The 12,940-nt window shown below is 35.6% G+C and overlaps 2 protein-coding genes across 2 annotated transcripts; one reads left to right on the top strand and one right to left on the bottom strand.

The window, feature by feature from the left end:
• The first annotated feature begins 3,602 nt into the window (after positions 1-3,602).
• On the top strand, positions 3,603-7,367 carry LOC141696955 (ras-related protein Rab11D). The gene is made up of 2 exons (XM_074501116.1): positions 3,603-3,919; positions 6,736-7,367. The coding sequence occupies exons 1-2, from the start codon at positions 3,699-3,701 to the stop codon at positions 7,169-7,171; spliced, it is 657 nt and encodes a 218-aa protein (XP_074357217.1). The 5' UTR covers positions 3,603-3,698; the 3' UTR covers positions 7,172-7,367.
• An 89-nt stretch (positions 7,368-7,456) lies between these two features.
• LOC141696954 (putative WRKY transcription factor 65) lies at positions 7,457-9,334 on the bottom strand. The gene is made up of 3 exons (XM_074501115.1): positions 8,948-9,334; positions 8,683-8,808; positions 7,457-8,043 (listed from the first exon to the last, which is right to left on the bottom strand). Exons 1-3 carry the CDS (start codon positions 9,121-9,123, stop codon positions 7,590-7,592), a joined length of 756 nt encoding a protein of 251 aa, XP_074357216.1. The 5' UTR covers positions 9,124-9,334; the 3' UTR covers positions 7,457-7,589.
• Between the last annotated feature and the right edge of the window lie 3,606 nt (positions 9,335-12,940).

Here is a 12,940-nt window from a genome sequence, read left to right as displayed (position 1 = left end):
AAATGAAATGTGTTTATGGTTATAGATTTCCGAGCTGAACCTAGAGCATCCTCCACCTCGAGATACCCAGGCAAGTTTACGAACCCAACTCCATTTTTACTGTTGTGTTGTGAAAGGATTGTTTTACTATCATCACATAAATACCATGTTTGCCATGATACGTAGTTGTTGAATTTTCGCATAATATAGAGATGTTGTACGATATAGTATATATCGTGAAATGTTTATTCCGCTTTAAGCGTGACATATTATATAACACCGTGAGTCGGTCGAGATTTAAGATAAAACCCGGGAATCATTCCGGTGATATTATAGGACGGATATAAGTCCATGATAGTACATTTTAAAGGGACTCATCGTCTGCTTACGAAACATTAAAACACCTCGAACTTTTATTAAAACGATTTCCCAACGATCATATTCCCTCGACTATATTTTATTGTTCGGATAATAAATATTATATACTTATTCCTTTATTATGGGAGTAGTATACTCCAACATTGATTTATTTCAACCCCGATTAATCTTTATAGATTATTAATTATGTAGACACAAACTAGTTGAGGAATATTATTTTAAATAAATCTTTTAGAGAGTAAACTCATTCGAGGTTTGATTATTATCGATTATCATTTAATTATTTATTAAAAGGGGTTATTATTGATTTAAAAATCATAGATCCTGATTTAAAACATACTTACTGATTTCGGAATATCATTCGAATAATTTCAGATCGTCGATGAATATTATCCCGACTTATTAATATTTTGAATATAGTTTCAAGGAGAAACTTCCCCCCCCCCTTATTGATTATCTGTTGACAACGGTCAACTCACATCCTTAGTACTTCCTCCGAAACTTTCGGAAGTACGTATATATATATATATATATATATATATATATATATATATATATATATATATATATATATATATATATATATATATACAGTAAAGCTATCAACAAGCAAAACGCTTGGAGGAACTTCGATGTGGTTCTAGTTCTCGAGATACGATAGGATTTCCTAAAGGACAATGGAGGGGTAGAATCCAAGTACTTCGTGTATTGGATAGACAACTGGTTCCGTAGAAGACGGTATAATATGTACCTATGGATCTACGAAGTGTGTACCTGAGAGGGATGGACACAGAAAAGGCCTGAATGCGGCCAGGGTGATAACCGATAACAAAAAGGGAATCGTCCTTCTACTAGTCGAAAAGGTTACTTTCATCGCAGTACGACTGATCATCGTATGCGGTGGCTCCAACAAATGTCCTAATTCTTCCAATTGGAATTGAGATGCAATATCGTAACCCAAGCCTAGGTGTTGGGATTACTATTAAGGTATTCGCAGGATATTAACATCCTTTAAAGAATTGTTTTCATAAGAAGGTGTGTATCACCAAGGAAAACTATTTTCGAATAAAACATAATTATCATATATGATGTTATCATACAGTCATTTCCATACTGTACATTATTATGCTGGGCATTATAGCTCACACTTGTTATCATAAATTGACACAACACAACAGTGAATCAAGATGGCTGCCATGAGAACCACAGCCAGAAAACGGGTAGGAAATGGCCATCTGTTCCGTAAATTGTTTGGTGTTGTACCACAGGTAGTCAGAATAAGCTGGATTAGTTTTCAGTTGTTTATTGTTCGGCTTATTTATAAGTATGACTTATGTAAGGTAAGAAATAAGAAACGTATATTTGGCCGGCGGACTAGCCTTACCTAAAGGTCACTCCCCGGTAAGATTAATTACTTTTGGGTTGTAACAAATATCACTTGATGATTAAGAATTACTCTAGTTATGATGGTTCGTTTCCAAGAAAATAACCTGTAAGTGTGTGTGTGATAAGTGTGGGGTCGTGAAGTGTGAGTATTTACATATTGTAGTGTGAGTTGTGTGAGTTTAGATGGCGTGGCTTCCGAGACTCCTGACCCCGGATTTTGGGGCGCCACATAAGTGATCCTCCGTTAGTACACCATGAGTATAATCTAATGATTATGAGTTAATCTGCTTGTTTTGTACTGGTTGTCACATTTTTAAAAAAAAAACTCATTTCGAATAAGTCATATGATCTAGGATACTGTTTCCATTATGCTTTGTCATTGTTCTGTATCTGATGAACGGTTTGAATTTTCAGCACCAATCATCAATCATCAGTATATTGTATAAAATCTACAGCAATCCCCTGCCAGTCAATAAATGACCAGCAGTGTCGACCCCAACATGCATTCTAGGAAGATGTGTTGTATATTTTCTCCAAATCCGGTTGCAAAATTATGGAATATATTTTTACAAATATTTTTCAAAAATTTTAGTTGCAAACATGAATGGCAACTTTCATAAATATTTTTAAAATATAATAATATTTTACATTTTTTTTAAAACTTGAATATTTATGAGAAAATCACTAAAATTGAACTGAATTGGTCTTCGTCGAGCTAAGAAAAATAAAAAAAATTAATATATTACAATTTTGGCTTGATAATTAACGAGCTGAACTCAAATTTAATTACAAACAATTCTAGTCAAGCTAAACTCTAACATATTCAATTTTTTTAATTATAATATAATAAATTTGATATTTAATCCAAAACTCAACCTAGACCAACCAATTAATTTCGTTAAATATTGAGAACGATTAACGAATTATATGAATCAGTGACTTTGATAATTGTTTTGATGTCGTTTTCAGTTCCAAACCAACTTAATATATTATGCCAATTTCAGTGACCAAGTAGCATTGTTCTAAAAATCGGCTGATTAACCGATTAATCGGAGTTCGGACGAGTCCCGTCTCGATTAATCGTTTATGGGGTTAAAATACGGTATTTTAGAAAATCGGTCAAAAGTCGGGCAGTTCCGGGAAAACCGATCGAATCGGATCAAAAATCGGTTAACATTCTTATGGTATTCTAAATTTGTTCAATAATAATTACATCTTTCATTTTTATATTGCTTTATCCTACCATCACTATATTTATTTTAAATCTTAAGAATTGAACTAGTAGGTAGTAATTTTCTGAATACCAATTAGTGACTAGTGAGTAATCAGTAGTAAATAATTAATATAAACCACTTAACTATCAATTATGTACTAGTGATGGTGTTTTTTTTGTAAATTTTACCGTTTAAACATCAAATTGAATTAATGATATGTGGTTTTATTTTTGTATATCTTATGGAAGGTTAGTGATATTTAAATATAATTATTTTTTATTTATTAAATAAATTACTTCTAATTAATGCTCCGATTAATTAGTCCGATTAATCACCGATTATCCGATTAATAACTGAAAAATCCCTCCACCCAACAATGCCGATTTCCGCTTTTTATAACATTGCCAAGTAGATAATAAACCCTTATTTTACATATTTTTCTCACTCTCCACACTTTGAGGAGGTACACATTTTTCTGAGTTGTTTAATCGAAATCTTATTCTAATAGTCTCATGGCCCAATAGTGCTAAAAACTTCATTGGACCAGTGTTCGCTCTAGCCAGCCCAGTTCTCTTACACAGGCTGCTCAAATTCTCGAGGGGTAATTAAGTAATTATAGGACATTTTTTTTCTTTTTTTGATCTGCCCAAGAATCTAGCCAGCCTGCAAAAGAGCAATCATTCCTGTGAAAAACAAAGATTTGTAAATTGCAAGTACACATATACACACAGAGAGAGAGAGATGGCTGGATACAGAGGTGAAGATGAGTATGATTACTTGTTCAAGTTGGTTTTAATAGGTGATTCAGGTGTGGGTAAATCAAATCTGCTTTCAAGATTCACTAGAAATGAGTTTAATCTTGAATCAAAGTCAACTATTGGTGTTGAATTTGCTACCAAGAGTCTTAATGTTGATGCCAAAGTCATCAAAGCTCAAATCTGGGACACTGCTGGCCAGGAAAGGTATTACTTTTTTCCTCTTTAATTCTATATATACGAAATAGATTAAATCTTGAAATCATAAATTTGATGGTATGCTTATATAGTTGTTTGTTTTTATGTATAATACATGTGGGTTTTGCAAGATTATGTAGGGGAAGCTTAAATCTTGATTTTTTTTTAATTTGCTGGTGTGTATTTATGAGTTTTTGTATGTATTTGTGATTTGTAAGATTATGGTTTGTGATTCATTAATTTAGTTATCAGTTTTTTGTGGGATTAAGGGATTTTGTTTCTTCTGTTTCGTTTGACAGAATATTGATGATTAAGACACTTGTGGATTTAAATGGTGTTACTGTTTGCTTCTTGTTTGTCTTAAACTTATTTTGTTTCCTTGTTATTTTTGTACTGTTAAGACCAGGGACGGAACCAGGAATTTTTCCTGGAGGGAAGAAACTCTAAATAATCATTTGAATACCGAAGTATATGAGAAATTTGTAGGTTATAGGGAGCAAAGTAATATTTATTATGAATTTTAATATAAGAAAACTAATGATATTTGAGATTTTGGGAATGACCATGACAACATATTAAATTGTGGGAGGGGGGGAGGGACTAAATACATTTTTTTATGATCTTAAACTTAGAAATTAGAGATATATGAAGTTTTAGGGGAGATTTTTTTTTGTTTTTTTTTGGGGGGGGGGACCATGGCCACCCCATGTCCCCCTGGTTCCGTTAATTGGTAAGATGGATTATGTTCTCATTTGGCTTTTGACATATTATAAACGGAAATACTGCAAGTCTGTAAGCTTCAGTAAAACTATCTTTGATTCTGAAATGTATATATGTACTTGGCCTGATTGATTTCATGGAAGTAAGTAGATTTCAAATCTGTAATTATATCTTTCTGCTAGTCACTTGAATTGTGGTTATAAGTTATGGATCTGAGCACATCCACCATTCATCTTCACAAAAGTATTCATAAATTATTATTAACATTTTAAGTTTGTTTTTTTATGAGGCCAAATACATCTGCTCACTAATATTTTGGTATATTATATGCCATGATATATGTTGATTCAAAGGTAATGGTTAATTGCTGAAAGTTAAATGCTCATTGTAAATACATGCCTCTGTTAAGGCTAAAAACCTTGACCACTTGTTTCCAAGAGAGTGCATCCACTAGGCTATAATGCCAGGATGGCTAATATTCTCGCTAACATCTTAAATCTACTCTGGAACGCTAGTCTTTGTAGACTGTTTTTTATTGATGTGTCGGATAATTTGTTTCGAATATCCCTGAGTAGTCATTTCCTGGAATATTTGTTCATTCAGTATCTATTTCTTACTTAGATATATTTCATTTAATGCTAACGATGACGTGCATTCTTATATATAATTTGCTTTATATGTTTGCATAATGTTCTTCAATTAATATAATGACAGGACCACATATATGACCCTTACAAGACATGTACGGTCATGTTGAGAGGAGTCTTGGAATATTTTTTCCAGTTGACATTTCGATATCTGCACATTTATCTTCTATTGCATGATGAGAGTCCTAAATGCTTCTAGTCACGTACGTACCCTTCCAAGACGTGTATACGGTCATGCTTCCTGCACAAAACTGAATGTCAAAGCGTATTTTTGTTTTCTCGAGATGCCTTATTTTTTTACCAAATTTGAAAATGATATTTTCTTGACATGATATGCTGATACTTTTTGGCTGCACTATGACGTTGTCCTTTCTTACAAACTAATAATAAATATGTTTATTTATATATTTGCCATCATATATATCAATAATTCTACCAACTTCGTCAATGTAATTAATAAAAGGAAACTAATTACAATTGAAAAAGAAAAAAAGTTATCCTTGACTTTCGGCTATATGCAGGAACCTTTTTCAACAACTTCGTATTTCACTTTTTGTTTAATAGGTTTGATGTACAACAAAATAGAACACGCATCTTTAGTTTTTCTGAAATGCAAACTTACTTTGGGAATAATTTTAAGATAAGTACATTAGGACTAAGAAAACCTCTAAGCCATTTTATTTTAGAGTTGAAGTAGAATATTTAGAATACTATGTTCCTGGCTTTGTGCTATATATGTGTGTTGTTAGGCTGTACTACTGTACCTTTATGCAGTGGTCACATATTAATCTTTCAATCTTTTCTGTGTCATTAGTTTTTATTTTACTAAAATACTTAAGCAACCCTAAAAGAGAGCTCTGTTTATAATGATCTTTGATTCCACTGGTTTCCCTTCGGAAGCTTCCATTTCTACAACATGTTAAGGGTAATGAGACTGATATTTCCATGTCTTTTCTAGATTCACAGATTAAATCGCTTTTGTTTGGAAATGTATATTGCATAAGTATTTAGCAATCATTACACACTGGCTTAATGACAAGAAAAGTGAAGAGATTCCGATTTTCGTTTTCTCCCCTACTTCGGTTCAAAATTCGTTTCCAACAGATATATGATTTTGAATGCTAAAGTTCTGCTTAATTTGTAATACAGATACAATCGCAAGCACCTTTAAATGTACTTGGAGCAGTATAGTCGAAGGAAGTAACTATTATAATTCAACCAGAAGGTGGATAATATATTGATGTCGCGAGATATACTTTAGTAATTAATGAAGGGGACCAGAAGCTCCAAGACACTTTACTCTGGAATTTATGTTCAGAGAGTTTTGGCTTTGTATCTAGAACTTAAATTTGCATATAGGTTATTTAAGTACTTATAACAAGACATTTTTTGCTTGACTATTGAACCATTTCATGCGAGGACTTTGCACTTTAATTTGACTGTTTCTGTTTTTTCTAGGTACCGTGCCATTACCAGTGCTTATTATCGTGGAGCTGTTGGTGCTCTTCTTGTGTACGATGTCACTCGAAATATCACTTTTGAGAATATTGAGAGGTGGTTGAAAGAGTTGAGAGGTCATACAGACCCCAACATTGTAGTAATGCTGATTGGCAATAAATCAGATCTTCGGCACCTTGTTGCTGTTTCAACTGAGGATGCAAAAGCTTTTGCAGAGAAGGAATCTCTTTACTTTATGGAGACATCTGCACTAGAGGCAACCAATGTAGAAAATGCTTTTCAGGAAGTTCTCTCACAGATATATCACATCGTCAGCAAGAAGGCAGTTGAAACTGGGGATGAAGCATCTGCTTCTTCTCTTCCATCCAAAGGAGAGACCATTAATGTCAAAGATGATTCTTCCGCTCCCAAGAAATTTGGTTGTTGCTCAAGTTAGGTTTTGATCTATTAACATGCTGTATCAGGGTTATATCTTTGTACATTATTTTTCATGGTTTAGTATCTGTGGAAAATAGAGAAAGGATCATTTTCGTGTGAACCTTGTTTGTATACTTGTGTGGATCTGATCTAACAATGAGGATGCACGTCCTCCCTTTTACAAAAATCAATACATCTTCTATCTGGTTATAAGATGTGCAAGTTGCTCGTGATTTCTTGGTGATTTTCACCAGGTTCATATTCACAGGTTGCCATGTTCTCTGTTCAAACAAAAATTGTACGCTTTTTAAGTAATATCCACTCTTCTATGTATTACCCACAACATTTACATTCAATTGTTTACAACTTCAAACTGCAGCAGGAAAATTTGGAAAAGAAAAAGATGAAGCCATCATCTTTAAAACAAATTTTAACTGTCATGAACAGTTACGACATGGAGTATAAAAATTGCATTTTCTGCCATCCCTGGGCTGAAAAACTAATGAACATCCAGGCAGCTCTCCAAGATCAGCAAATAGAGAGTCCTCATCATCTCTTGTGGCGAACATGGGCTCTGTGCATACAGATCTTTCAGGTACAGGGTTTTCAAGAATGACAGATGTTATCTTTGACAAGTAGCCGAAATCAGCAACAAACTGAGCGAATTCCATGTTGTCCGGTTCCAGATCCGGCTGGTTAGCAAAGACAGCTTCTTCTTCTGGCGGGAACTTGGCAGCGGGAGTGGGGGTCTGGGAACGTTTGGTGGTTATGGGGCTGAGGTGGTTGTGATCTGAAGCGTAAGTAATGACGATGAATGTAGGATCTTTTAGACTTCTCTCTACTTGCTTTCTAGCTGGACAACCTTTTGAAGAACTACAACGGTAATATCCCCTGTAACATGCATATTAAACATAATTTAGAAATATAAAACTATGTCATAACCATAATTTATTACATGTAAAGTGAATATGTAATTTGAAACGGAGGAAGCAATGCTGTCAGCCTACTGCAACTATCAATGATATAAATCATATACTATCTAAACTTCGTAACCAAGTACTAAGAATGTCTCTGTAATTTCCATTGAAGTTGATTATGAATCATAGAAATTTAAACTAATTTCACCCATAAAGTTTTACAAAGAATAAGCACTAATGTATCTTATTTCTGAATCGTGTCTCATCAATTTGGTTGCAACCAAACATAGCAGAAGTCTGCAACACAATCAAAATACAGGATTCATGATTTGTCATGATCTAGCTTGACAAGCAAAGTAGCAAATGCCGGCAGAGAAAAATGAAATAAGTGGAGAAGAGAAAACAATTTTCATCCTCTCTCCAGTCAGCAACCAATGGATCTTGAAACACATTGTTAGGTCAGGCTTCTATAGGTTTAAAATTAATCATGCATGATGATAAGTTTCTGAAGTTATAGAACAGAATTAAACTTAAACAAGTAACAACTAATAGATTACATAAGTTTAAACATAGAAAAGAATATGAGTATATAGAGGAAAAAGAAGAAATGAACCTGGGAAAAGGTGAACCTTTGATGGGCTTTTGTCCATATTTTCTCCAAGTCCATGAATCTGCAGGTGGATAGACATCTCCGTCCACCATTGGCACTGTCACCACTCTTTTCCCCTCAACCCTCTTACTAACAAAAAATAGTTGGTACATAATTAATTATTTTTATTAAATCAAAACAAACGTACCCCGTAATAAAGTATACGAATCTAAGAAAATACTATACCATAGTATGCATATTGCAAAACAAATAAATAAATGAACCAAACCTTTTCTTAGGTGATGGGGCATCATCAATGAGTAGAGTGGAATCAAGTTCATGAAAGATGGGAGAAGCATAGGCAGTTTTGAACAAGGAAGTAGGAACATCTTGATCATCATCATCATCATCATCATCATCATAATCATCAACTGGTGATTTGTTTTCTGATGAAAGATATTCCATGATGGCCGGAGGAGAAGAGAGAGGGGGCGGGGGCAGCTGGTGGTATTAAAGCAGCAACCAGGCAGAGTCAGGAGCATGAGTTGTAGTACTAATATTATTATTATATTACGACAGACTGCCCCCAACTCAGTATTTTAATGTTTTTTACGTACTACTACCCCCCAATTATTACACAATTATTTCTTCCCTATATTACAGCACACAACACAACTACTAATAATACCTCCCTGCCATGGAGTACCAGATAAGATAGCGTCACAATTAACGTGTCACTAGTACCCCCTCTCTGTCAGCATACTGAAGGTTTACCAGACACAAATGCTAAATTCGGCCAAACAGTTCCTAAATTTTGAAATGCTAAATTCACCCAAACAGTTACTAAATTTTGAGTTGTTATCATATTATTGATTATTATCGTAAGATTAGAGCCGTGACTGAAATTTTAAATGTCATGTTCAAAATTTAAAAAGTGTCCTACTAAATCTCAAAAAAACATTTACATGAAATAATGAAAAACTAAAGTTTATAAACAAAATATAATAATTAAAGTACAAAAAATAATTTTATTAGATAATTAAAATTAATTCAAAAAAGAAGTTACACATGTAAATTTTAATATATTATGTTATATTTTAAAAATTAAATATTTATCTTAAAGAAATAAGGTATACATGTGACTTATATATATTATTTTATAAAAAAGTAAGATATATTATTGTGTTATGGATTAAAAACTAATATATATAATTGTTGTATTTAATACTAAGGAATGTGAGCTTCAAGGCTCGATTTTGACTGCTCTTGTGTTTCGTGACTCAATCTGTCTTAACAAGATGCCTACGTACATTGCCGATTGCCAAGGATCAAGTCAAAAAACGTAGTTCTGATCTGTGGGGTGAGGCCCCTTATATAGATGTTGAGAGTCCTTGAATTGGACTTGGTATAGGAGACTTGGCAGGCAAGTCTCATAATTAGAATGAACTTTGGAGTCCTAGATAGTAGGAAACTGATTCCTTATCCTTTTAGGTCCCCTTGAGGCCAATCTACAAGGATTTATATCCCCACTAGGACTTATCTTAATAACTGTTTTTCTCCCTTATTTATTAATTATGAAATTAATAAATAATCAGGGTTTTTGGGCTTCTTTGTCCCATCAGGCCTAATCTGGTCCATCAGGCCTAATCAACATGTTAACCTTTCTGGTCTGAATGTCATACATCGTCTTATTGGGCCTTGGAGCCCAAACTGTAATAACTAATTATGTAATTAGGATTTATTTATCCTTATCATTTGCCCCCCAACTTTTGAGAAACCGTATAAGATTTCGCGAAAGTTAAGTTCATTTATTCCCTTACTGGGTATCGTTTTGCGTAAAGTGTGGAGCGACCTACACGTTTACAACGATTTACTTTTATTCCCTTTATTCAGGAATTATCTTAATTTCCAGGAATTTTTCCCTTGACTGCAGGATTTTTTCTTAATTTTTTGGATTTTTCCCTTAATTTCTGGAATTTATCCTTATTTTTCTGGAATTTTTCAGATTTTCAGCCCTTTTTCGACCTGGATCCTAGTCGAAATTTCGACCTGGATCCTAATCGAAATATGGGTCAGCCTTGCAATCCTGGTCGAAGGAGTTCGACTAGGATCCACGACCTGGAATTCGACCAGGATCCTAGTCGAACTTTCGACCCGGATCTAGGTCGAAAACTTACCCCTTTTTCAATTCCTGGTCTTGAACTTTTCGACTAGGATTTCGACCAGGATTCTAATCGATGTTTCGACCTTAATCCTGTTCGAAAATTCTCTGTTTCTCATGCTTCCTGGTCGAAGGATTTCGACTAGGATTCACGACCTGGTTTTCGACCAGGATCCTAGTCGATTTTCGACCTGGGTTTTAGTCTAGGTTTTAAACCCCATTCTTGAAAAATGCTTGGTTCATTTCGACCTCATTCCTGGTCGAAACTTCGACCTCAATCCAGTCCTGTTATTCCCGTTGTTTTCGTGTGTCTAGTCGAAAAATTTCGGGCAGGATTCACGACCTGGAATTCGACCTGAATCCTGGTCTTTTTTACCCGTTATTTTCGGGTGCCTGCTCGAAAGATTTCGGGCAGGATTCACGACCTGGAGTTCGACCTGAATTCTGGTCTTTTTTACCCGTTATTTTCGGGTGCCTGCTCGAAAAATTTCGGGCAGGTGCCTGCTCGAAAAATTTCGGGCAGGATTCACGACCTGGAGTTCGACCTGAATTCTGGTCTTCCACTAGCTAACTTCATTGGGCCTTACAACTTTTAGGGCTACAATTTAGGTTATTGCATTTTCCAAATCCTAATTGGATTTGGGCCTAGCCTTCTTTATTGGGCCTTATTTTACTGGGCCTCTTTATTGGGCCTTATTTTACTGGGCCTCTTTATTGGGCCTTTAATCTTATTGGGCCTCTTTATTGGGCCTTAAATCTCACTGGGCCTCTTTATTGATTTGGAATTCTCTAGAATTCCTTGGAATATTCTGGAATATTATTTTTTCTGGGCTTTTTTTGTCTGTGGGCCTCTATCCTTAATGGGCTTTTGTCCCTTCAACTTCCCTTTTCCTCTTATATAAAGGAGTGAGGAGAGGCTACTACTGCTCACTTTCTCATTTCTAAGTTTTTCTTCTTTCTCCTCCTGCTAAGATTCACAGAGCAATAACAGCAAGTCGGAGCTCAAAGCCTTTTTTAGGAGCGCTTCTTCAGGTAAAATCCCTCCCTTTACTTCTTGTGTCTATTTTTCCATTGTGTGCCCTTTTAAGATAACCTGTCTATGTGCCCTTTTTTCAGATGGCTGACAAGAAAATGACTCGCTTGGCCAAGATGAACGTGGCTAGAAAGTCCAATGAATTTCCTATTCGATCGAGGTACACTTCCTTAATCGACATGATCAACACTCGAGGGGACGAGTACCCGTCTGACGCGCATCTGGACTTGCACGACCATATTAGTACTTTGCGGGATCCCAAGGAGCTGGAAAAGTTGAGCAGCTGCTTCAAAATCAAGGAACCTTTAAAGCTGGTTCTTGTAGGTCCGGCCGATAGGGCCTGCCAGTGGAAGAAGGACGCATTATGCGTCTATATGGATACTCTAAGGGCAGGTATCAGACTCCCTTTTCATCCGTTCATTCCTCTTTTACTGGCTGATGTGGGCATCAACCCTTGCCAACTCCCCCATAATTCTTGGAGGCTTATTCTGTGCTATCTGTCACAATGTGCCAAACACAATGTCCCTACTTCCGTTGTCATTTTCAGAAAGATTTTCCAGTTCAAAAACAGCCCTGACAAAAGTCTGGGTTGGGTTTCTCTAAACCAGCGCCCTACTATTCCCCATATTGTGAACGGGAAGTCCATCCCTGACAACAACTTGGGGTGGAAGAAAGATTTTTGTTCGTCGTTTGGGAGGGTGGAGATTGGGGCACCCTATTTCGATCGTCCTTTGGGCTTGTCGTCGATGGGAGCCCAAATGATATAACTTTGTCTGAGGAGGAGGCTAGAGCTTTCAACCTCCTTATACAAGATAATGGGACTTCCCATTCTTGGGACCTTATCCGGGAGACCGTTCTGGTAGAACGCGGTCTCTCTCCCGTCCCTAAGAAAAGTAAGTTTCCTTCCTTATATCTCTTTTTTATTTCCTTCATTTTCTATTCCTCTGATTCTTCAACTTACTTATCTCACTTGTTGCAGTGGCTGAGAAGATTGAGGAGGCTACCAAGCCTAAAGACCTGGAGACAACCAGGATGAAGCGGGCTGGAAAGGTCTTTAAAGACCCGCGCCTTGGTGATCGCTTCCCTGA

Source organism: Apium graveolens, chromosome 11 (assembly GCF_009905375.1).
Source record: "Apium graveolens cultivar Ventura chromosome 11, ASM990537v1, whole genome shotgun sequence".
Lineage (NCBI taxonomy): Eukaryota > Viridiplantae > Streptophyta > Magnoliopsida > Apiales > Apiaceae > Apium > Apium graveolens.
This window is presented reverse-complemented; position numbering and strand designations above follow the sequence as displayed.